The sequence below is a fragment of the Coregonus clupeaformis genome, chromosome 13 (genome assembly GCF_020615455.1).
Source record: "Coregonus clupeaformis isolate EN_2021a chromosome 13, ASM2061545v1, whole genome shotgun sequence".
Classification (NCBI taxonomy): domain Eukaryota; kingdom Metazoa; phylum Chordata; class Actinopteri; order Salmoniformes; family Salmonidae; genus Coregonus; species Coregonus clupeaformis.
In genome coordinates, this window is record NC_059204.1 from 3,398,894 (window position 1) to 3,423,777 (window position 24,884).

Here is a 24,884-nt window from a genome sequence, read left to right on the forward strand (position 1 = left end):
GACATGCTCCTGAGAGCTCTTGCCAAACGCAAAACACTGGGTCGTTATTGTCTACAGGACCTCTGTGGTGGCTGAGCAGCGAAGGCCAGGACATGTTTCTGAAACAGTCTTCAATAGAAGACTGCCTGCCATTGAGAAAATACAGACCAAGGCTACAGCAAGAACAGGGTTAAAGAGTTAAAGGGATACTGCGAGATTCTGTGACTTTTCTACTTACACAGAGTCAGATTAACTCATGGATACCATTTTTATGTCTCCATTTGCAGTATTAAGGAAGTTAAGGCGTCCGCATGCTTTTCCAGCCGAAACAGTTCGGAAGAGTTTGTGCATATATTATGACAATATTTTGTGACGTTTTTGTTCGTCTTTGACGTCGGTGAGGGGTTTTTCAGCTGTTTGAGCAAAACAATTTTTTTATAGAGGCAAGCCGAAATTCGGAGCCGAAGTCTACGCCCCTTCATCGGTGATTGGTCAACAGTAGGGATTATTCAATAAAGTCCTTGTCATTCAACGAGAGACGACTCGTTTTCATGCACATGTTTTCATTGAGAAATACTGCACCAAACATCTTAGACGTAAACTTGCGCAACTAAAATCTCCTCGGCAAAAAACCTCAAAATTAATTACCCATTTCTTGAGTAATTTTAGATTAATTCGGACTATTTTGAGGACGTGTATACTGGCTACGGCGTCTCAAAATGGACTACTGCCGCGTTTTTCAAGCAAAGGTCTTTTAAGGGAGTATGTGAGCACACGTTCGGTTTGGCTAGCCAAGTTCGGCTAGGCGCCAGCCGAACTGAAGCATGCCGACGCCTTTAGAGATAGTTTCGCGAGCCAATGCTAACTTGGTCTAGCGCAATGATTGGAAGTCTACGGGTACGCTAGCATATGTTACTATACCTGTAGACTTCGAGCCATTGCACTGACTCTGGGTAAGTAGAAAAAAAGGCTTAATTGCCAGAATAACGCAGTATCCGTTTAATGGGTTCTCCTACTTTGTCTCTTATAATCTCGAAACAATTGAATTGGTCACTGACTTGGCCAAGATTTCATGATTGACAATAAGGCACCAACGGGCCTTAAACATTTCTGCCTCAGCCTGAAATAAAGCCACTGTTAAACAGTGGCGCTTTATTGGTTGTATTCACATGATACAGGACTAATGCCCACAAATTCAACTTGTGGGCAAATTCAAACTAAACTTTGTTTACATCTATTGTTAGCTGCATTTCCTCCTATTCTAGTGTCTCCCTTGTAACTATTGTAGCCTAAGTTCGTGAACCTTGCTTAGGTTATATAAGGTTGAGTATCCTACCAACTAGGCAGTGGTGTAAAATACTTAAGTAAAAATACTTTAAAGTACTACTTAAGTAGTTTTTGGGGGGTACTTTTACTTCACTATATTCCTAAAGAAAATAATATACTTTTTACTCCATGCATTTTCCCTCGTTACATTTTGAATGCTTAGCAGGACAACCAATTCACGCACTTATCAAGAAAACATCCCTGGTCATCCCTACTGCCTCTGATCTGGCGGACTCACTAAACACAAACGCTTCGCTTGTAAATTATGTTTACGTGTTGGAGTGTGCCCCTGGCTATCCGTAAATTTAAAAAACTAGAAAATGGTGCCATCTGGTTTCCTCACTATAAGGAATTTAAACGATTTATACTTTAACTTTTGATACTTAAGTATATTTAAAACCAAATACTTTTAGACTTTTACTCAAGTAGTATTTTACTGGGTGTATTTCACTTTTACTTGAGTAATTTTCTATTAAGATATCTTTACTTTTACTCACATATGACAATTGGGTACTTTTTCCACCACTGCAACTAGGATATGTAACAAAAAGGTCAGGTGAGTCCATTCCACAACAACAACAAAAAACGACTGAGCTAGCTCAACCACTGTATGACTAGGATTAGCGTCATAGCTAAAATATGTTTGCTAAGCCCGGTGTGTCTACTGCCTGTCTGCCTGCCCCTTCAACAGTGTTCAGGGAGTGTCTCCTCTCTGGGCTATTTTTAACCATACAGTTATCAACAATAGACGTCTCAGATACCAAAAATACCAGACAATCCCTTTGGGATGATCACTGCTGAGTACAGGCTGAACTACACAGAGGGCTGGAGATAGCAAGAGGCACAGGTTCCAGGCACCACAGCCTTTTTTCCCCAGGTGACTCATGTTTTCCCTCCAAAACGGAGTCAAAAAAGTACGCCTGGGAGGAACATATATCAACATGGCATGTTCATTCACAGAAGATCAGCAGAACCTGAGCATGTTTCTCAATGTCACAGAAGTTCATGTCTGGACTTCACACCTGTTTAAGAACTGTGAAGTAGGAAGAGTCCTCCATTGTACAAACAACTCCATTTCACATCTAACAGCTGTAGAATTTCAAGTGGTTTCTTGGCCTGACAAAGACATCTCCTCTACTGAGTCCATTTATGCACAAACATGCTCACTATAACTATTGGGGCTCAAACATTTTTCCTACTTTGTTTAGGGAGAACAAAACGAAAAGCCATTTGCTCAGCAGTTGTCTTTGTGGTAGGGTAACTAAGAGCGAGTGTGAACAGTGTGCAAACATTTCAATGGTCCTCCACACAGCTGCTGTCTATGCATGTGTGGGAGAATACCACACCTAGGCCGACACACAGCACCCCAAACGCATGAACACACAGGAGCTTTGCTGAAAGGTATCCTGGCTTTTACTAAAGGAAAAGACAGGATACCGTTCTTTGTCAGACTAAAATGATCCTTGATACTGACAGAATATCAGCTAGGGATTGCCGGTGCATGAGAGTGACTCACTATGCAAAATAGTGGTAATGAAAAACTCTACATTTACATTTTTTTAATTTAATGACAATATCAAAACCTATGTGATAACTGTTTAGCAAAAAAAGCTATTTCAATTTTGCACTTCAAAAGTCTAGAGAACAAGAAACGTTGCACAGCTGTTTTGCAACCTTGTTTTTCCAGTCCAGTCAGCTGCAAGGGTCAAAAGGTGCATTGATTTGCATTCAGGCACACTTATCCCCAAGCTACTGCTACTGACATTGATGCATTGCTGATGTAGACAAGACCTTTCTTGCAACATATACTAACAGAAAGTGCATCCCTTTCTCCCAGGCTATGAAGTATGCACCACTCCTGACTAGGAGGAGACTTACTCTACCTACCTGCACCTGACCTAGATGTCAACTTGTCAAACTGTCCGGGGAGACGATTGCATGTGATCACACACACACTTCCACAAACGCCAACCCTCTCCCTCTCTCTTCCACACACCCACTAACTCTCTCACTCTCACAGGCAGCTCTGGTGATTTGGTAATGGTCCGTTAGTGCAGGAAGTTGTCCGACTGTGATTCGATGGCAGTGATAAAGGCGTGAAGGGGTGTAGCTAGCGACCCCACCTCTCTTATCTGCAGCCAGGCCAGATGTTGCCAGCTGGGGTCAGCCAGAGCCAGGCAGGGTAGGCTTGCATGGGTTGTGTCTTTGTGTAGATAACGTGTTTGAGGTGTGTGTGTGTGTGTGTGTGTGTGTGTGTGTGTGTGTGTGTATGTAATGAGTGTTTGTGTGTATGAATCAGATTGTGTATGAATCTTGTGTGTATGTGTGTGTCGATGCATGTATACATGTGTGCATTGTGCATGTGAGTATGTGACGATAGTGGCCACGACTCTGCCTCCTGTTGAGACTCGCTCCAGTAGGCCTGAGAAAGCAAGGCATGTGGGGGAGACCGGAACAGGAACTAGAGGCCTGCAGGTCCAGGTGCACTGCCTCAAGCAGGGCTACATGGGAGACAGCAGTAGCAGCAGTGGTCCCCACCCCGACTCTCTATCTTTCTCTCTCTCCCTGGTGGGCCACATGTACGCCAAGCCACCTCACCTTGATGCATACGGCCTATTTCCTTCACTTACTCATGCAATTCCTATGTTGCGTAATGAATGACATAGTCACTGACTCACGAATGATGGCTAGTTTTGAAAAGCAAAAAAAATGTGCACACTATTTGTGCACCAAATATGCCGGCTTATTGAACATGAAAGATAGATTAAATATACCCAACTGGTGCAGAATTTCTTTGCGGTCACAGTTTCCAAACATATAAAAAATTTTGCTCAATACTGACCTTCTCATCGAGAACACAACTCATGTTTAACACTATACATAAATCCATGAGAATTCAGCAGCTATAACACTTCTCTGGACTGTTTAGATTGGCACATCTCTCTCACTTTCTCTCTCCAGACACACTGACCCTGGCTTCACTTCAGAGCAGCTGTCTCTGAGGTGGGCTGCAATCAATCCAAACTCACTTCAGGCCAACACAATATTGGGCAGAGCCATCCTGGACTGTAACGTTCAGGTAATAGTTTTTCCCCAGCAACATGTGCTTGACATCTTACCCAATTACTGGAGAATTCTGAGGAAAAAGGTAATCAGCATTTCTGTTGTAGCTGCTATGAAATCAAGCTATTGAAAACAACAATATCAAAGGACAGAGTGCTGTGTTGCTAGTGATGGATACCATGCATATGTTTGGTTATGCTTCAAGAAAAAGACCACTTGCATCTTTAGAATGACCAATTGCTCATGTAAAACCAGTTGAAGGTTATCGTATGGCTATGAAGATAGATTATGGTTTTAGAAAAAACACAATAGCTCCATACTGTAATTGTGATATAAAATGTAATTGCATCTTGTGCTTTGCCAAATGTGACATAACACTTTTGTCACACACTATATAGCATGTAATGTAGTTATGAATTATTTCTGAAACATCTATATAGGCCTTTATGGAGTTTATGAAGGATTCATTTAGCGTCAAAAGTTGTAGTCCATTAAATGTTGGACCGAAGTTCTACAGTGTGCATAAAGCACCTAATGGATCTAGCCTGTGATAAATTAAGGTACAGACAACAGAATGGGACAACTTTCTGTTAGAGGAAAACAACTGGACCCACATACAATAAGAACAAGGTAAAATATATGTGAATGGAGTCGGTGGTGAGAACCAAAAACAGTCGGTTAGATCTGAGTGGCCTGTGCAGTGATAGCGAGCATTCTCAATAAGTGTAGAGAAGCAGTGGGCTGGTGGGGGTCACTGTCAGGAAGTCATTTCCCTTCCTCTTCACTGCTGGCAGAGGGAGGGAGGGAAGAGTGGGGAGGAGGATGGGAAAGCGGACGCATTTTACTGTTCGTTTCCATGGTGACTGACGCAGCTGGGAAAGTTGAGCGCTCCATCACGTGTGTGGGGCACGAGGAGCTGTGCTGGACTGCACTGCTCTCGCACACACACTAATGCACGCGCACACACACACACAAAACACACAAACACCACACCAAGCGAGAGGACAGAGAGAGAGAGAGAGAGAGAGAGAGAGAGAGAGAGAGAGAGAGAGAGAGAGAGTGTGAGAGAGAGAGAGAGAGAGAGACAGAGACAGAGAGAGAGACAGAGAGAGAGAGAGGAGCCGTTTCCTCCCTTTTCAAGAGGGGTCTTTCTCTCTGTCTCGCTCTCTCTCTCTGTTTCTGTCTCTCTCTCTCTGTCTCTCTCTCTCTCTGCCACTTCCTGTGGGAACTAAGCACCAAGCAGGCCCCACACACACACACACACAACACAGCTCCATGGCTCCCACTGACCACAAATACTGGAGACTTTTAGCTTGTTGTTGGTCCACAAAGTTTATATCTCCTATTACATAAAGTAACATACATCAAGTAGCTAGATTTTAGCTCTGTCATTGGCTACATTCACTAAGGTGGCAAACTGATTCAATGCCTTTTATTGTGTATACAGATAATGCTTATTTCGCTGTTGCTTCAGAGGCTCCACGGAAAAGGAACCAAAATCAAGCATAGAAAGCAATTATACTTTCTTTGCCATGTACCATAACCAGCTTGAATACTCTGTGGCCATGTCCCTTCTACTTTAATAAGCTAATGTCCTGGATTCTGAAGCAGTGGCAATAACCAAAAGCATCAAGAGAGTAACGTGACTGTCCACACAAAATACCACAGACATGATGAAAAGTCAGAACAGAAGTATAATGTTCCCTGAGAGCCATGTGACTTGCTGCTCCATCACGTGGCAACTGGACTGCAGAGTGTAGAAACAGCTGGGCAGAGCTGTATGAGATAAACGTGTGTGTGTGTGTGTGTGTGAATGTGTGAATGAGTGAGTGAGTGAGTGAGTGAGTGAGTGAGTGAGTGAGTGAGTGAGTGAGTGAGTGAGTGAGTTAGTGAGAGAGAGAGAGAGAGAGAGAGAGAGAGAGAGAGAGAGAGAGAGAGAGAGATTGCTTGGTAGGGATTTAGTGCAGTTGGAAGGTATGTCGAGAAGGGCCTGTGCCACTGCCAAGGTATCAGCACAGACCCCAACAATCCCTGAGTTGACACTGCTCAGAGAGCCATGACATCTTGTCACTCTCTGTTCCGTGGAGCCAACGTTTTTTTAGTCTTACAGCAACTAGATATTGCAATTTTTCCCTCGACTCTGGCAGGATAAAGCCTGGCCTCTGGCTTGAGGACAAATTCAGCTGCGGTCAGGGAAATCTGAGGCACACGGAAACTGGACGAGCAACTGCAGCAATGTAAACAGACATGAATAAAATTAAGAAACTGAATGTCGATGAAAGTCATGTTTGACTAGCTCTGCTTGAAGTAAAGCAACCAGCTCCATGAAGTTGAGACTTCTTAAGCCTGTCTATCTCTGCATAATACTGCTCGAGTTATGTGGAAGAGACCTTGGCAGTGCCTAAATCAGCCCAAATGGACTACCTGGTTATTCAATCCCAGACTCCTTTGGGTGTGGTTCTCATCTGGAAAAAGCTGTCTGTAGTTCAAGCCAAGACATGCTGAAAGTAGAGGAAAGTGAAGGGTGAAAAGAGAGAGAGAGGGAGAAAGAGGAAAAGAGACAGCTGGTCACGTTACTCAGAGGGCAAACAATAACATAAGAACATAATTACTTAGGGTTGTAGCTGTTCGTGTAGACACTTGAAAAAACAGCATCATTCTTCAGTTAGTTGTCTGGGTAAACAGATTATTGTTCACAGAAGAAATATTCATTTTTATGATTTATTTGAAGTCCCCTTAAAGCAGGGTTCTTCAATTCCGGTCCTGGAGGGCCGAAACACCTCTGTTTTTCATTCTCTCCTTCTAATCAGGGGCTAATTCAGACCTGGGACACCAGGTGAGTGCAATTAACTACCAGGTAGAAATAAAAAACAGAAGTGTTTCGGCCCTCCAGGACCGGAATTGAAGAACCCTGCCTTAAAGTGTCAGTCAGCAGTTGAAACAATAACAAAGCGTCCCCCACCCCTCTTTTGGTAAAAAGCTGAGGGATAGGGCTGGAGAAATGTAACCACTCTCAAATTCATACAGAGCTATGGATGCAAGGACTGACCATCCTTGATATAAAAATTGTAGTTTTAGCCATGTTTTGAGGCTATATAGTGTTTGTTTACATTTACTTTGATTACAAACATTAGGGTTCTGATGGGGTACGACAATTTAACTAAGCTCATGAGGCATTTATAAGTTATTTATAAGTTCTTCAAGAATCAATGGGTACAATCAAGAATCAATGGGTACAATTAAACAAACAGTAATGAAAATAGCTAGTGTGCCAGCGTAAGTGCTAGCCTGATCGGTGTAGTCCAGCAAGGCAAGTCCGTATGTCAGTCAAAGTTGACAGGTCTAAGGCTGCGTTTACACAGCAAGCCCAATTCAGATCTTTTGACAATTATTTGCATATCTGATACCCATCAGATATTTTCCCTAATGTGTAACACATGGAATCTGATCTTTTGAAGTCAGATTTATACCACCTCCATATGCCCAAAATTTAAAGAAACAGTGACAGGAAATGAGCATTGCATCTGTGTGCTACTTCAGAGGCTACATCAATGTGAATGTGCAAATCTGATATGGGTCACATGTAAAACTGAGTGTGGACAATCAGAAAAAAAGATTGAATATAGAAAGAAAATTGATTTCATTAATGAGAAGGGCACATACAGCAAAGCAGTGATTGTAGTGGTGAGATGTAGGCTATCAGGGCTTTTCCTGTAGGATCACCCACTAAACCTCTGCCAATGAGCACATTGAAACATGCTGACTAAAACTGGTGATCGTCAGCTGACCAAACAGAGTAAAGCCAGTGTTGTTGAAGAGCTTCGCTCAGCCAGCACACCACTGCTATCTTTATGGACCTCAATCGTGTAACAGAATGAGGCCTTTCTAGTGAGGATAGTGGCAGTTGAAAAGTTTAGTGCTAGTAATCGTGCAAAGCTTCAAATGAACCAATTTCTGACTATCGCCTCAGAGTCAAATGGACTGTGACCCTTGGTTGGAAAAGGGATCCCCTTTATTCACAACCTAACGTAGCAGGCGTTTCTTTCTGGTCCTGATGAGAAAAAGAAAAGAAATGTAGGGGGGGGTTCTATTCTGCACTGTTCAACCAATCAAGTAAATGTGGAGGAGGAGTTAAGATAGAGTGTCGCCTTGTTAATGCGGTGGTCGTGTCACAGGCTCTCTTTCCATTTCCCCTGAAAACCGGATGCTTCCGGTTGCTTCCGACCCTGCTGAGGGTGCTCACAGCCTGACAAGACATGCAAGGTTTTGTGGGATCTACTTAATGTTTTGGTGCTGTAGAAGCATTGACACAACGCCACATCAACAAAACTACTGGATTTAACTACTCTTCTTGTTAGTTTAATAAGCTTTGACTTTCTTAAAGTAACTGTCCAGTGTTTGAAGATTTCTATGATATATGACCTATAATTAATTACAATATGAGTGAAATAGGTTTTCCTTCCAAGAAATGGTAATCCATCCCAAACCACTAATTCCTATGAGTAACAATGTTAAACCGTGTTAAATAACACTAATATGTGAAAATAACAAGGTTGGTAGCAACATGTGCAAATCGTTGTGGAAATCATTTGCAGCTCAAGTTGACTACAAACCCCACAAAGCAATGCTTTCTCTCTGGGCTGGCTGGTTAGCTAGCTAGCAAGGTAGCTAGCTAGCAAGGTAGCTAGCTAGCAAATGTAGCTACACACAATAATATCAAAGTCAATATCAGCATGTGAAGTAGTAGGGTTTTTTAAGTGTTTTTTTATTTAATGTATGCTTTGGCGATTATTTGGGTATGAGTTAACAGAATGAGCTTTTAAAAGTGAGATTTTCACTGCACAGTTATTTTTTTTTATAATTTTGTACTTTTACCCCTTTTTCTCCCCAATTTTGTGATATCCAATTGGTAGTTACAGTCTTGTCCCATCGCTGCAACTCCCCTACGGACTCGGGAGAGGCGAAGGTCGAGAGCCATGCGTCCTCCAAAACAAAACCCTGCCAAGCCGCACTGCTTCTTGACACACTGCTTGATTAACTCGGAAGCCAGCCGCACCAATGTGTCGGAGGAAACACTGTTCAGCTGGTGACCGAAGTCAGCTTGCAGGGGCCCGGCCGCCACAAGGAGTCGCTAGAGCGCGTTGGGACAAGGAAATCACAGCCGGCCAAATCCAGGGACTGTAGTGACGCCTCAAGAACTGCGATGCAGTGCCTTAGGCCGCTGTGCCACTCGGGAGGCCCTGGACAGTTACTTTAGGAGAGGTTATGGTAAACCAGAACTAGACTACAGTAACCCTGACAACGCCTGTTCACAACACCTTTCTAAACGGCTGGAGGTAACTGATAGTATCTTCACTCCAAAACCCGAAAGACTTACAAGGCAGATTTTATCCAAGTTCCTTCCTGGGCCTAGCTCATAGGGCCAGCAAGTGAATCTCAGGTCTCCACTGAGGGTGACAATACACACCTGTGCACAGTCTTATCTGCTGATAACCATCTCAGCACAAGGAGGGTCCACCCTCATGGCACCAGACACCCAAGCTTTTGTTTGAGGCGTAGAAAAACACATTTACCCCCATTCCATTTCAGACTGGTGTTAAAATGACAAAGGCTTTTCGCCATCCTGGCGTCAAGAAATGAAGAAAAAAAAGGTTATTAAATTTTTTATTTTTTTTATTTAACCTTTATTTAACCAGGTAAGCCAGTTGAGAACAAGTTCTCATTTACAACTGCGACCTGGCCAAGATAAAGCAAAGCAGTGCGATAAAAACAACAACACAGAGTTACATATGGGGTAAAACAAAACAAAGTCAAAAATACAACAGAAATAAATATATATACAGTGTGTGCAAATGTAGCAAGTTATGGAGGTAAGGCAATAAATAGGCCATAGTGCAAAATAATTACAATTAGTATTAACACTGGAATGATAGATGTGCAAGAGATGATGTGCAAATAGAGATACTGGGGTACAAATGAGCAAAATAAATAACAATATAGGGATGAGGTAGTTGGGCGGGCTAATTTCAGATGGGCTGTGTACAGGTGCAGTGATCGGTAAGGTGCTCTGACAACTGATGCTTAAAGTTAGTGAGGGAGATAAGTGTCTCCAGCTTCAGAGATTTTTGCAATTTGTTCCAGTCATTGGCAGCAGAGAACTGGAAGGAATGGCGGCCAAAGGAGGTGTTGGCTTTGGGGATGACCAGTGAGATATACCTGCTGGAGCGCATACTACGGGTGGGTGTTGCTATGGTGACCAATGAGCTAAGATAAGGCGGGGATTTGCCTAGCAGTGATTTATAGATGGCCTGGAGCCAGTGGGTTTGGCGACGAATATGTAGTGAGGACCAGCCAACAAGAGCGTACAGGTCACAGTGGTGGGTAGTATATGGGGCTTTGGAGACAAAACGGATGGCACTGTGATAGACTACATCCAATTTGCTGAGTAGAGTGTTGGAGGCTATTTTGTAAATGACATCGCCGAAGTCAAGGATCGGTAGGATAGTCCGTTTTACGAGGGCATGTTTGGCAGCATGAGTGAAGGAGGCTTTGTTGCGAAATAGGAAACCGATTCTAGATTTAACTTTGGATTGGAGATTCTTAATGTGAGTCTGGAAGGAGAGTTTACAGTCTAACCAGACACCTAGGTATTTGTAGTTGTCCACATACTCTAGGTCAGACCCGTCGAGAGTAGTGATTCTAGTCGGGTGGGCGGGTGCAAGCAGCGTTCGGTTGAAGAGCATGCATTTAGTTTTACTAGTGTTTAAGAGCAGTTGGAGGCTACTGAAGGAGTGTTGTATGGCATTGAAGCTCGTTTGGAGGTTTGTTAACACAGTGTCCAATGAAGGGCCAGATGTATACAAAATGGTGTCATCTGCGTAGAGGTGGATCTGAGAGTCACCAGCAGCAAGAGCGACGTCATTGATATACACAGAGAAAAGAGTCGGCCCAAGAATTGAACCCTGTGGCACCCCCATAGAGACTGCCATAGGTGCAGACAACAGGCCCTCCGATTTGACACATTGAACTCTATCAGAGAAGTAGTTGGTGAACCAGGTGAGGCAGTCATTTGAGAAACCAAGGCTATTTAGTCTGCCAATAAGAATGCGGTGGTTGACAGAGTCGAAAGCCTTGGCCAGGTCAATGAAAACGGCTGCACAGTACTGTCTATTATCGATCGCGGTTATAATATCGTTTAGGACCTTGAGCGTGGCTGAAGTGCACCCATGACCAGCTCGGAAACCGGATTGCATAGCGGAGAAGGTACGGTGGGATTCGAAATGGTCGGTGATCTGTTTGTTAACTTGGCTTTCAAAAACTTTTGAAAGGCAGGGCAGGATGGATATGGGTCTAATAAACCATCAATGGCAAAACTTTGTGTGTGTGATAGGCTACATTTCAGATGCCCATTTGTAATAAACTTCCTGTATCACTTATTTGATGAGTGGTGTGTATTCATGGATGCCAAGGGAAGCCAAGGGAAGCCAAGCTTCCCCCCAAAATGGACCAATATATATATATATATATATATATATATTTCTTTTTTTCTCCATTAAATAATGTATTTTCCGTCTCTGTGTTTGATAATTTTCCTTAAATTCGCAAGAGGCTGAATGTATATCACAGGAGAAAGCATCCGAGTGAGCGAAACAGCGCCCCTCTGTCTCTACATGTAGGCCATCTATCTGATGCTGTCTGGTCTGAACGAGTATGACATTGTTGCCGCCCGTAGGATTGAAAGCAAGCCCATCAGAGTTGAGCTAAACTGAGCGAGCTCAACTGTGAACCTAAAAAAAGTGTCAAGGGAAACCAGCTTGGATTTGGCGTCACTCCTATCAAATCCCATTGAGAGCATACGTCATTGACAGAAAAACTTGAATTGTTGCATCTCGTTGTGTTGTTGTCCTCCGGTGGCTAGCTAGCCAGCTAGCTAAAATTGGCCCTTTCCTAAATTAGCCATGGATGGAGATAGGGATTTGGACTTGTGGTTTTACTTAATTCTCTGTACTGGCCAATTATTATAACGGCGATTCTGATCCAACCATTAATTCATACATTGTTGTGCCCCTGGCCTGAGAGGATGGAAGTTCAATATGTAGCTAGATGTAGAAGGCTAATGCTAACTAGCTAATGTTGCACATGAATGGAAGTTAGGCTAGCGAGCAAGCATTTTAGCCAGGTAGCCTAGGACAACAAAATAAAAGTGTGTACTGTATGACAGAGTGATAGACCGTTTCGTCAACATGAAAGAGAGGAGGATGGCATTGGTGTTTCTCTACAAGTAGAGTGAGTCAAAATGTTTTTCTACTTGCACGAACGCGCACGCACACACAGAAATCAGAACCATGGACAGCCACATCATATTTAGCTTACGTTGATTGGACTAAATTGTTTTTGGTATCATTTAGTTGTCACTGTATTAGACTAAGCAGAGGTGATTTGATGATGTTGAAATGTTGAAGTTGAAATGGTGCTGGAATAGTGGAGGCAGCTCCTGTTTTCTTTGCGACTTGCGGTAACTCTCTGTGGTTCTAGATCAATAGTTGTTTAGTGGTCCAATTATCACAACATAGGTTGGGGGGGCTTCCCAAGTGATTCTACCCATGCACCGCTACTGTATTTGATTTCCATATAATCAGCTAAAATTACCACTTAATTGTGGGGTATTATTGGTCACTGTGTTGACATATTTCATCTTGTGTAAACACTACATCTGTCTGACTTCCTCCATGTGTAGGAATATACTACAGATGTTAAGATATTGGTATCCCTAGACAGTCATTCATATGACCTAAACAGTGAACATTACTCATAAGAGTGAGATAAACATAACTGGTCAATTCAACTCAACAGGAACTTTGCATGAAATAAGAAGAGTAGACATGACTAAATTACATTCAGAACGAACATGTTCTAACATAGTCATAACACTGTCACAGAACCGAACATGTTCTAACATAGTCAAAACATTGTAACAGAACCGAACATGTTCTAACATAGTCAAAACATTGTAACAGAACCTCTGCTAAAACACACACAAGGCCCTTGATGCTGTAATTTGTCAAGGGCCTAGAATGACAGGGAGGCTCCACTCATTCCCATTCTGCACCGCTCTGGCCAGCGGCTCTGTCAAGAAGGGATGGTGGCCTGGCCGGGCTGACAGACATTGTTTATCAGTGATGTCACCACTTCCCGTGAGTGAGGGTGGGGGGAAAATAAAATACCCAGATCAGCTAAACTGTGTGACAAAGAGCAAAGAGAGCCAGTCGCATGTCCCAGCCTTCATCAGTCATTCAAGCATGATACTTCCAACAGGCCCTGAACAACCTGGCCCTCTGTGGCAGTCAGTCATGGACATATAACCATAAGAGGTTTTCTGGCAATGAAACAAACTATACATGTCAATAGTGCTCCGATATTCAACTGACAAAGGGCCATCCATTTGGTCTGTGTTAGTGTGATCAATATCTTCATTAAAAGATCAGTCTGTCAAATACAGTGAGTATCTCTAGACTTAAAATAAGACAGTGCGTTGCGTACAGGGTGTGGGAAATTCAGTTGAATTGCTGTCCGAAACCATATTTGAATCTTCACTAACCTACACTAACCTGCTTTCAACCAAAATGAAATGGGAATAAAACGCTCATGTTCCTTCTGTTGTAGACCCTCTGGAGAAATAGCAGTCTAGGAGGACAACCAAAAGAGGCCCAAAGAAGTAAACACTTCACAATAAGAGAGAGGGACTCCTACAAAGCCAGAGTGCTGCTGCTCCACTGTGCTGGTGCTCCTCCTTGAGCAGAGGCGATGGGCTAAGCATACAGAGGAGATGATGATCATGATGACCCTGCTTCCTGGCTTGGCCTATCAGCTCATGGCTGTATCCGGCCCTGGGTAGTGCATGTTTTCCTGGGAGCCTGCAAGAGTCCCTGCTTACTGCAGGGTTGTGCTGGGAGGAGGAGGAACGAATCTACTTGGGCACTGTGAAGGAACTCCACCCACTAGCATGCCTTTATGCAGGTGGGCACCAGAGGTAGGATATACTGGAGCCACTGCCAACACAAAGGGCTTTTGGCAAACCACTGAAAATGTGCATAACCCACAGCCAGCATTTTGTAGGGGGCATGGTTGGATCGTTTAGAATGTTGATAATATTCCTCTAGTAAAGGTCAATGCATATGGCCGATTCCAGCGTTATGGATGTTACATTTGCAAGCAAAATCACAACTTGTCTCACAGAATGAACAAACCTTTTGGGGGAGTGTATATCCAAAAAAGCAGTCTAAATATTGGCATGTTGGCTAAATAAAGCAAATAAGGGGGTTATGGATGTTACATGAAATGGACAAGCTTTTTGAGAAGACTGAACATATTAGCAAAATTCTGAGTTTGTCTTAGGTCAAAACATGGATAGCCATTTTGAAGGAAAGGCTTGGTTGAACACGAAAATGATCATTTTGAAAATATTCTCATTCCCATTATTACTTTAGAGAGGAAAAACTACCGTTACGGATGTTACACCCTCCGTTATGGATGTCACAGTCTGAAATAGACATTCAAATCTTAAAGACTTCTTGACCAAAAGCTGGGGGGGGGGGGCAATGCAATAGTCTGGGTAGCCATTTGATTAGATGTTCAGGAGTCTTGTGGTTTGGGGGTAGAAGCTGTTTAGAATTCTCTTGGACCTAGACTTGGTGCTCCGGTACCGCTTTCCGTGCGAAAGCAGAGAGAACAGTCTATGACTAGGGTGGCTGGAGTCTTTGACAATTTTTAGGGCCATCCTCTGACACCGCCTGGTATAGAGGTCCTGGATGGCAGGAAGTTTGGCCCCAGTGATGTACTGGGCCGTACGCACTACCCTCTGTAGTGCCTTGCGGTCGGAGGTCGAGCAGTTGCCATACCAGGCAGTGATGCAACCAGTCAGGATGCTCTCGATGGTGCAGTTGTAGAACCTTTTGAGGACCTGAGGACCCATGCCAAATCTTTTCAGTCTCCTGAGGGGGAATAGGTTTTGTTGTGCCCTCTTCACGACAGTCTTGGTGTGCTTGGACCATGTTAGTTTGTTGGTGATGTGGACACCAAGGAACTTGAAGCTCTCAACCTGCTCCACTACAGGCCTTATCACATGTAAAATATATAAAATAAGATGATTTTAAAATACAAAATGTAATGACAAAGCTGTAAAACATTATCCTAAATATAAACCATCAACTTAGGGAATACCATTGGTGTTTAATATGAGGGTTTCAGCATTAAATATCATTTATATTTATTTTTACACACTTTTATTTATTTTACTATGTCAATATGTATTTGTTGTAAATGTTTTGGCGTCAAACTGGTGGCAGTTGTGAAAAATGTAAATAGAAGAATGCCATTGTTGATTATATGCTTTTTAGATTAATTTGTCTATTTCCTCTTGAACCATATGGTCTATCTACTGGGAACTCACGGACAATATAGGCACAAAATGAATATTATATATGAATATATTTTTTTTAGTTATTGAAGTATTATTTACCAAAGTTACCATAGATTGCTATAGATTACCTTTTAATTACTGAACATTCCGATAGTTTTGCAACCCTGAGTACCTTAACCTCTGGAAAGCCGCATGACATGATCATGAAACCAGAAGATACAGTCCTGGAAATAAAAATACGGTTGGCTTGGTGATAGAAAAACATCAGATGCAAGCATAACAATGTGAAGAAGGCAGTGGTTGCACAACAACTGTGCAAAAAGATAATAGCTTAACCCTGTTATCTGTATACAGATTATAGAGGTTAAAGACATCAAAATACTATTTGACTTTTGAGGCCAATCATGAGTGCTTTTAGCTTTTGTCTTTCCTTAGAAGAGTGCAGAGACACTGGAGTGTCAAGACGGTACAAATACATGAAGTACTGTGAATGTGCTGGAAACAAAACTGCTGAAAGAAATGTATTTTCCATTCCCTGACATTTAGGCCAGTAAAGTGCAATGAAAGGAAGGCCAGCCGAAGCACTCGAGACTGGCACCAACGGAAAAAATGTACAACAGTTCTGAAAAATCCAAATGATTTAGGGTTCAAGAGGACTCCATTTCATTCCAAAATCCCTTTTCACAACACAAATATGATGTCAAAAGCAAAGGAGGCATGGCTGTCTACTCTCCCAGAGCATGTTTTGTTGTCCAGATATCTTGGTGGGTTTATTCGATGGGGGCAGACTTTTCATGTTTCAAATAGGAATATATTGGACAGAGCTGCATGACTCTTTATTCCACATGCTAGAGTGTAGTTTCTGTATTGTTGTTTCTGTATTGTATTGGCTAGCAGGTAGCCTAGCAGTTAGAGCATTGGGTCAGTAACCGAAAGGTTGCTTGTTCGAGTACCCGAGCCGACAAGGTGAAAAATCTGTCGATGTACCCTTGACCAAAGCACTTAACCCTAACTTGCTCCAAGGGCGCCATACTACAATGGCTGACCCTGTAAAACAACACATTTGACTGCACCTATCCGGTGTATGTGACAATAAAACATTTTAATTTTTTAGGTTGTGTTGAGCTCTTGCCACAGTAGCACCTGTTAATGTCCTCACCCCTCCCCCTTCTCAATAAACAGGTGACTTAATGTTTAATGCACTCCAGTACAAGACTCAACATGGTGAACTCAACTGGTTCCCAACCTCCCAAAGTCAGGTTTAAGTCCCTGTGAAACCAGTGGTACTACATTGCAATCTTTACACACCCACACCAAACTGGGTAGGGCACAGATTCCTGGTTATACAAAGGCAAAGGCATACCTCTTCATCCATTGCACAGGCTACTGTCACCACTCAAATCCCTGTGCTTTGCTATCCACTTTCACTGGGAGACAGCACATAGAATACCCATATCCTCTTTGGTATATGACATTTCTAGGATTAACAAGACATGCTATGATGTTCCTGGTGCTAAGGCAGCGATACCTGAATAGGAGATGTTTCAGAGGGGAGATGCCCCACACAGAGTATATCGTATTACTTATGGAGCAAATCAGACTAATCTAATCACATTAGAAAGGGGAAAAGAGGGGTTTGATAACAAACAACAAACGATTTGGTCCCCTGATGAGTAAACTACAAAGCAAGATCAATTACTTAGCTAGCCCAATAATGGACTAAAGGAGACTAACGTCACTCCTTATAGTCCAAGGACCTTACATGTTCTGTTTAGAGGCAAATTGTCTCTCGCAGCCAAAACAGCCAAATACTCCATCTAAACGTGAATCAATTCTCAATTGCGGTAGGGTTCTAGAAATATAAAGCCCTCTACTTTCATATCACATCAAAATAATTTCACAAATGCAAAATATAAATTTACTGTAGACTGTTTTAACACAGTTGCAGTATTTTTCAGTGACAACATGTTTGTGGCGTCCATCTTCTGTTTACACACATGTGTTCGGGGAGACGCAGATAGCCAATTAGTACAGGTAGTAGACTCTGTTTTCCGTCTGTTATCCATTAACTTGCGCTGTAACATGGAAATATGGCAGTGTGGGAACACTAACCCTATAAAAGGTGTGTAGTAATTTAACCTTATTTTTGGGGGAAATTATTTCTCGCTGATATGAAAGATATTTTCCTTATGTTTCCAAAACTGTACAGCAAGGTATGGGTGTTAGAGTTTAGAGCAAGCGTCAGGGCTCTTAACAAAACCCCTCTCCCATCTGGCAATAGGTGCTAAAGGTAGTTAGCGTCAATGAATGGGCTATGATTTAGCCAGCTAGCTTCCCAGAACATTCTGAAATAACTATTTATTTTTGAAGAAGGTAAGCATGAAATGGACATGGTCTAATTGATTCAACAACCAAAAACAAATATCTAAGTTTAGCTTTCTTAATTAACCAGAAAATCAATCGTTTTTTATTTATCAAAGTTAGCTGGCTAACTCGTTGATCCTGCTTTGTAGTACCTCTGGCCTGAAAATGTGCTCTGGCCATGTCAGGTTATGTGCATAGCTAGGCTACATGACAATATACTGCTGGCCACATTAAAATACCAATACATAGCCTTGGGAAAGGAGGGACAAATGCAACTGCAAAGGTGAAATAACATTGATTGAAAAACCGTATAGGAGTTGAGCTACCATTCATGTATCGTGGTTATTAGATATTATTTACCTGTCAGGGAGTGTTGACTGTGTGCCGCTCATTGGGCTTCCGTTATGTGTTTTTCCCCGACGTAGGCTATTTTATCCAACTAGCATTTTTACCAAAATGACAACCTCTGTATTTTGGAGAATGACTACGTCTTGGCTTTTTCCAATGTCCGTCCAAGAGAGTTCCACAACGATGAAAATTATTTTAATCCATTAAAATAAGAAAATATGGGCTATTCCACAGTGTATACTTGAATTCGTTTTTTTTTTTTTAGCTATTGATGTAAAAAATGTGGCCAAAGCGAGAAATCAGAGGTGACTGTAAACATATTCTTCTTTAAAACCATTGCGGGGGCGTGCATGAAATAACGCAGTTTCATTGATAACTCTGAGTATGGTGAAATGTTCCGAGAAAATAAAACGTTAACCTCTCAATATCTTCAGAAGAAACATTAAATGCGAACACATTGTAGCCTGGGCATCGCCTGCCACTGTCAGCAATCGTCTTTGTCAATGGACCACCGGGAAAATATTAGCAAACTGGCTACCTATTTGTTTCCATGTGAAATAGCACTCCACAAAGTTACTCCTTTAATCAATCTCTTGACAAGACTCGTACTTGATCGCCTAGAAGACTCCTGGTCATAGTTTTCCTTTCATTAAGTTCTCTCAAATGAAGCTTGGCTTCTCTCGAAGTGGTCCCTTATTTTTCCTTCCGAAATGTTTTCATGGTAACATTCCCGATTCGCCCCTTATGTTATCCCAGACGAATTTGGTCCTTCATGCCCCGAAGAATTCCCTCAACTTTGACAACAATGAAAGTGATCCTCGCCGCGTTCTAAAGGTTTTCCAAATCCCCTGTTAATTTACATGATTGATCCTCACTTTCGCACAGGCCTCTCGTTCTTTACTGTACTGTAGTGCGGATGGAAAAAGGAAATGCTTTCCCACCCCCACCCCCAAAAGGGGGAAAAAAATCTCCTTTCCTCTGTCCCGACACAGCATTCGTAACTGCAACTTTTGAAAGCAACACACGGATCTCGACAAAATCCGTTTTCTGTAGCCTAGTTCCTATTTGACTACTTTTCATGGAATTACATGCATTGGAACCAAAACGACGGAGTACATTTTCGGAATTGAACTTTCAAAACGCTGTCAGCAGCTAGTTTGGCTGGCCAGCAAATGGGATTGTCATGATTCTACAGCTCCTCTTCATTAAAGAAAATGCTAAAAGACAGACCAGTAGATGGCCAATTTATTGAAATAAATATTTATTCAGCTATCAACTTTGTGTTCTATCAACTTTGAGCTCTATCATGATTACTCATCAGAGCACACCATGTAGCTTTAGCTACAAGTATTATATTATATTGGCTAGATACCCTATATATTTATAGGCTATATAAGTATTAGGCCTAAATGACTCAAGTCTGAAGCTCTATAGGCTACAGCCATAATTTGAGCCAAACATCCTTTCAGTTAACCATTTATAGTATCATACATTCTTCATGACAGTCTGTTTTGTGGTGCATTCTATACACTGAAAAAAACCTCATGGTATTCCCTCCTTTGTCTCCTTTATCCATGAGCAGAGGATGTTATGTCTGGTAATATATCACATCCACATCTTTAGCCCATAGCATGGACAATCTAAGCACTGGGTAATTAGTCATGGTATAGCCTAGGCCTGCCTACCTGCTTAATTCACTTTACCCAGCTGCATAACATACTATATTAAAATCAATTATCTCATCACAAAATATAATCAATCAGGATTAGTTATTGGATGTTGCAGTCTTAATTATTTAGTCATAAAACAACCACAAAGTGGTGCATCAAAGTGGCTCTAAATGCAATTGGTTATAGTAGGTTTTGACGCCAATATAGGCCTAATACCTCCATTGATACCTCCAAATATCATGATCAATAGAATCATCTGTACAAAAAGAGATTCCGTAAATCATTGTGTTTGATATAGGAAATGTTTGCTGCAGAAAAACAATAACAGTATTCAGGGAATGAACACTTGACCACTTCACTTGCATCATCTGACACTGATAGGTAGGGGCCTAATGTAGTGTAGACGAATTACCCTCAGTGCAATTTCAATCTTGGGGTCAGACTTTTTCATGACGCTTTTGGAAACATAACATTAGAGTATACTGTCATCCAGAGGACATATAATGTATTGCAGCACCAATTAAAAAATAGTAGCAATCGCAGTAAATGGACCATACAGCACATGAAGGAAGTACTATAGGACAGAGAATTCTAATTGCCTTAGTTTTTTCTGTGTATTTAAGTTAGTGCATGATAGAAAGTAGTCAAAAGCAACTGCTACAAATAACTTTTTGAGCAGGGTATACTAACATAAAAAATGTTATTAATTTACCAAAGATGTACCATAATTATAGTGTTAACTAATAATAATATTCATATTAAAGTCATCCCTCTGTTATCTCAGATAGCTACATGTTAACATATTCATTCATTGTTTATTCTTAGGCATTAGCTTGAATCTTAGACATTAGCTTAGTTTTGAAAGGTTACTGAACAATCAGTAACATTCCATGTAAACTGTGATGCAAGGATCAACTTTTTATCTTTAAGCTGCACACACAAACATCTAGTTCAAGCACAACAAGATGGTCCCTAAAACCATTTTGTATACCAAGTCTGATAATAGCATGATTTGTTTGTCAGTTTAAATTAGAAATTGTTTGAAATGTGCAATATTTAATGTGCAAAACTAAAAAACATTGACAAGGTATTAACTAACTGCATTGAGGTATACTAGATTTTCCCTTCTTTTAGCATTCCTATGAGATTGCAATAAAAATACATGTGCTAGAGTTTGTATTCAAACCTTTTCAGTGCCACCGACATCAAACACTGATGGCAAACACTCCCTGTGAGGGAGATCCACAATTAAAATCAAAATGAGGTAGAGCTGCATTTGTACAAATGTTGATCAATTGTTCATCAGACATCAAACTCATCAGATCAGCATCAGTAAGTGGACGGACGCAATATCATTTTACATTTACATTTTAGTCATTTAGCAGACGCTCTTATCCAGAGCGACTTACAGTTAGTGAGTGCATACATTTTTCATATCCCAGAGCAGCATCCAACTTCTGCTGGAGTTCAGCCACCAAGGGTAAAAGCTGATACACACCAGGGAGACTGCTACTGACTGGCAAAATATTTGAAAAACATTTGGTAGTTAAATATGCATTGGAACATACTGCCCAGGCTACATCAGCTTATTTGCATTTCACTTCTGTTTTCGCGGGGGGAAAGAGCCCTAAGGCTCTGATTGGCTCAAGGGTGTGAAACTATCTCAGACGTCCATCCCAGATTTTACATATTGAACCTGGTAAGATGCCCACCGCTCACAACCACCCAGCAGGTGATCCCTGGAACACAATGCCAGGACTGCAGCTGACGGTCGCCCGATGTGTCTCAGATTAAATACCTCCACCTCAGTCACCTCAGTCTTCACTCAGTCTTCCCTGTGTGTCCATTCACCTCTCCCAACTTGCACATCTCATGCCACCTCTTATACTTTGTCCTGGTTTTCTTGCAGGCAAACTTGGCAATGTCCACCATGAAGACCCAGGCCAGTGTGTACATGGCCAGGCCCCCTCCCTTCATGATGAGGCTGGGCCGGGGGGAAGTGAGCTCACAGTAGAGCATCATGCCACCCACGCCTACACGCACCAGGGCAAAGAGCAGGATGAAGAGCAGGTCCACCGCGTCCCCCCACAGGCTGTCGTAGCGGCCCACCTGCCGGAGGAACCAGCGGGCCTGCAGCAAGGGGTTGGTGATCTCGCTGCCGAAAATCACGGCGCATGTCTCCACTGCCGACTTGCCCAGGCCCAGCGCCAACAGGATGCCTGCGATGCTCATGGTGTGGTGGGCCAGCATGACGAGGCCCTCGGTGCGGACGCAGATGCACCAGCCGAAGTCGAATAGAAAATAGGCCAGACTAACCACCAGGGCCAGGATCTGGAGCGGGGTGTTCTCTGTACCTGAGGTCACAAATGGACAAGGTCAGTCAGTCAAGGTCAATCTCATACTGCAATTCAAATAGTTGCCATGTATACTGAAATAAAGCTAAACATAATACACTTGCATGCTTTGCAGTAACACAAATCCAAACCTCACCTGCATGTGTTAAAGGCCAGGGCCCATCGATGAAGCTAATGTATGCAGTAAGACATACTATGAGGATCCCATGTGTCAGTGTCACCAGCCTGCAGTTCCACTCCTTACCCCGCCGGCCATTCAGGTAACAGAATGCAAAGTAGAGTGAAATCCAGCCAATCAGGCAGCAGCACACCTCCAAAAGTAGCATTGTTGTCGCTGAACAGGGGAAACCAGAGTCAACATTGCTATGTCAAACAGAGACAATGCAATATCTAGGCATACACTAGTATAATCTATACTCTAGCTTTATCCCCCAATAGCCTAAGCTACATAATATTCATATCACATAAAAAAACATTTGTGTTAATATTTAAAGTAATTGTTACATTTTGTTAAGTAGCTAGGGCTACAAGGTGTCAATTGTAATCAAAGAACAGGCTTATTATTTCAATGCTTATGCTATGACATTTCAAAATATGTACCTTATGTCACAATTATTTGGTCCAAAACCTAGGCTATTTTAAGAACACGGTCAAACAACAAAACAATGTAATACATTGGCCTAGTAGCCATAATAATAGGCTAGTAATAATCAATAAGATCATAGCCAAAATGCTAGTATACAACTATAGCCTACATACCTTATCTTCTACTCTCCAGATGCATCCTAACCTGGAATCCAGATCTGAAATATCAACTCCAACAAATGTCCGCAATCTTCAGCCTCCATTGGTGTTGCTATGACCTTTCAGATCTGCTTTGAAAGTCATTCCAAAAAGGCCTGGCACATTTTAAATGGAGCGCATGTTAACTTTTTCACTGCAATAAAATGTCATGCAAGCTTACTACAATAAATTAGTCCCCTAGCTAGTCTACATCCCTTCCCCCTGGTTCTCAAGCAGCTTTAGCCTCTTATGAGATTAGTCGATTCCCTCCAGCTACCCTGGCTGTAGAACAAGCAAGTGATATACGGTCCTACAGTTACTGTCTCCTCAACAGACTACATGCAACAGTCTCTATGACTGAAACTTTGATGATAAGAAAATTTTGTGAATATAGGCTAGCCTTGGACATTGTAGTGAATATAGGCTAGCCTTGGACATTGTAGTGAATATAGGCTAGCCTTGGACATTGTAGTGAATATAGGCTAGCCTTGGACATTGTAGTGAATATAGGCTAGCCTTGGACATTGTAGTGAATATAGGCTAGCCTTGGAAGACAGGTAGCCTCAAAATCCAGATTGAATCACGCTATGTTTCAGTAGTGGAGCGAAACAAACTAGCAACAGAGCTGAATTCAGTCCGGATTTCTAGGTGACAGGCATTACAAGCCTGGGAATTAAAAGTGAGACACAAGTGTGCAGGGTCTACTAGCATCATAACACATTCTAGGGAACTGGTGTTTCCATGTTTGATTAGGCTACTATGATAGACGGGCTACCTTATTTTCCCTTGGGACTGTTAGTTAATGACACTTAGAGCTATGTGTGAAGCAGACAGAAGCAGACAGGCAGCTTTATCCCACATCCAGATTAACCATAATCTGACTATGGCAGGACAGTCAGGACTAGGTTATCTCTGGTTATCACCCCAAAGAACTCCAGGTTATTTGAGGTGAATGACATCTTACATCTTTGTCCTCATGCTATCATCTCAACAGTAGTAATGACAGTAGTAATGACAATTACTAGATAATTACCTGCTAGATAAAAAAAAAGAAGCATGCATAGATCCCATATAGATAGATCTACACCCTAGAGACTACGCTAAAACTAGTTACAATGTAGCAAATTGTTTTTCATGAAAATAACAAAATGTAACAATGTATGCATTGGACCATTGATAGATCACACTTGATAGATCACACTGAAACACACTGCAGATGGCAAAACTTGATACACTTCTGAAACATTCCTTAAAAAATACAAGAGCTGATTTTAAAATCTTTATTATTTTTTACAAAGCTCTATTCCCTCATCATTTAGACTCATTTCACAACCTAAATATATTCAAGCAAACATGATATATAAAAATACAAACAATAGGCAACATCATTATGTAAGATTGCTGTCTGGCATTTTAATATACAGTGGGGGAAAAAAGTATTTAGTCAGCCACCAATTGTGCAAGTTCTCCCACTTAAAAAGATGACAGAGGCCTGTAATGTTCATCATAGGTACACGTCAACTATGACAGACAAATTGAGAATTTGTTTTCCAGAAAATCACATTGTAGGATTTTTTA

General features: G+C 41.9%; 2 protein-coding genes across 3 annotated transcripts in view; both read right to left on the minus strand.

Annotated features, from left to right (window-relative positions):
- arhgef12b (Rho guanine nucleotide exchange factor (GEF) 12b) overlaps window positions 1–19,611 on the minus strand; it is a 129,021-nt gene extending 109,410 nt beyond the window's left edge. For both annotated transcript variants that reach the window (XM_045224129.1, XM_045224127.1), the window contains exon 1: window positions 18,512–19,611. In XM_045224129.1, coding sequence (XP_045080064.1) covers window positions 18,512–18,543 — 32 coding nt within the window. In that variant the 5' untranslated portion in view covers window positions 18,544–19,611. The remainder of the gene's footprint in view (window positions 1–18,511) is intronic.
- A 357-nt stretch (window positions 19,612–19,968) lies between these two features.
- On the minus strand, window positions 19,969–23,594 carry tlcd5b (TLC domain containing 5b). Its single transcript, XM_045224538.1, has 3 exons — window positions 23,283–23,594; window positions 22,660–22,857; window positions 19,969–22,523 (listed from the first exon to the last, which is right to left on the minus strand). The coding sequence occupies exons 2-3, from the start codon at window positions 22,847–22,849 to the stop codon at window positions 21,991–21,993; spliced, it is 723 nt and encodes a 240-aa protein (XP_045080473.1). The 5' UTR covers window positions 22,850–22,857; window positions 23,283–23,594; the 3' UTR covers window positions 19,969–21,990.
- Between the last annotated feature and the right edge of the window lie 1,290 nt (window positions 23,595–24,884).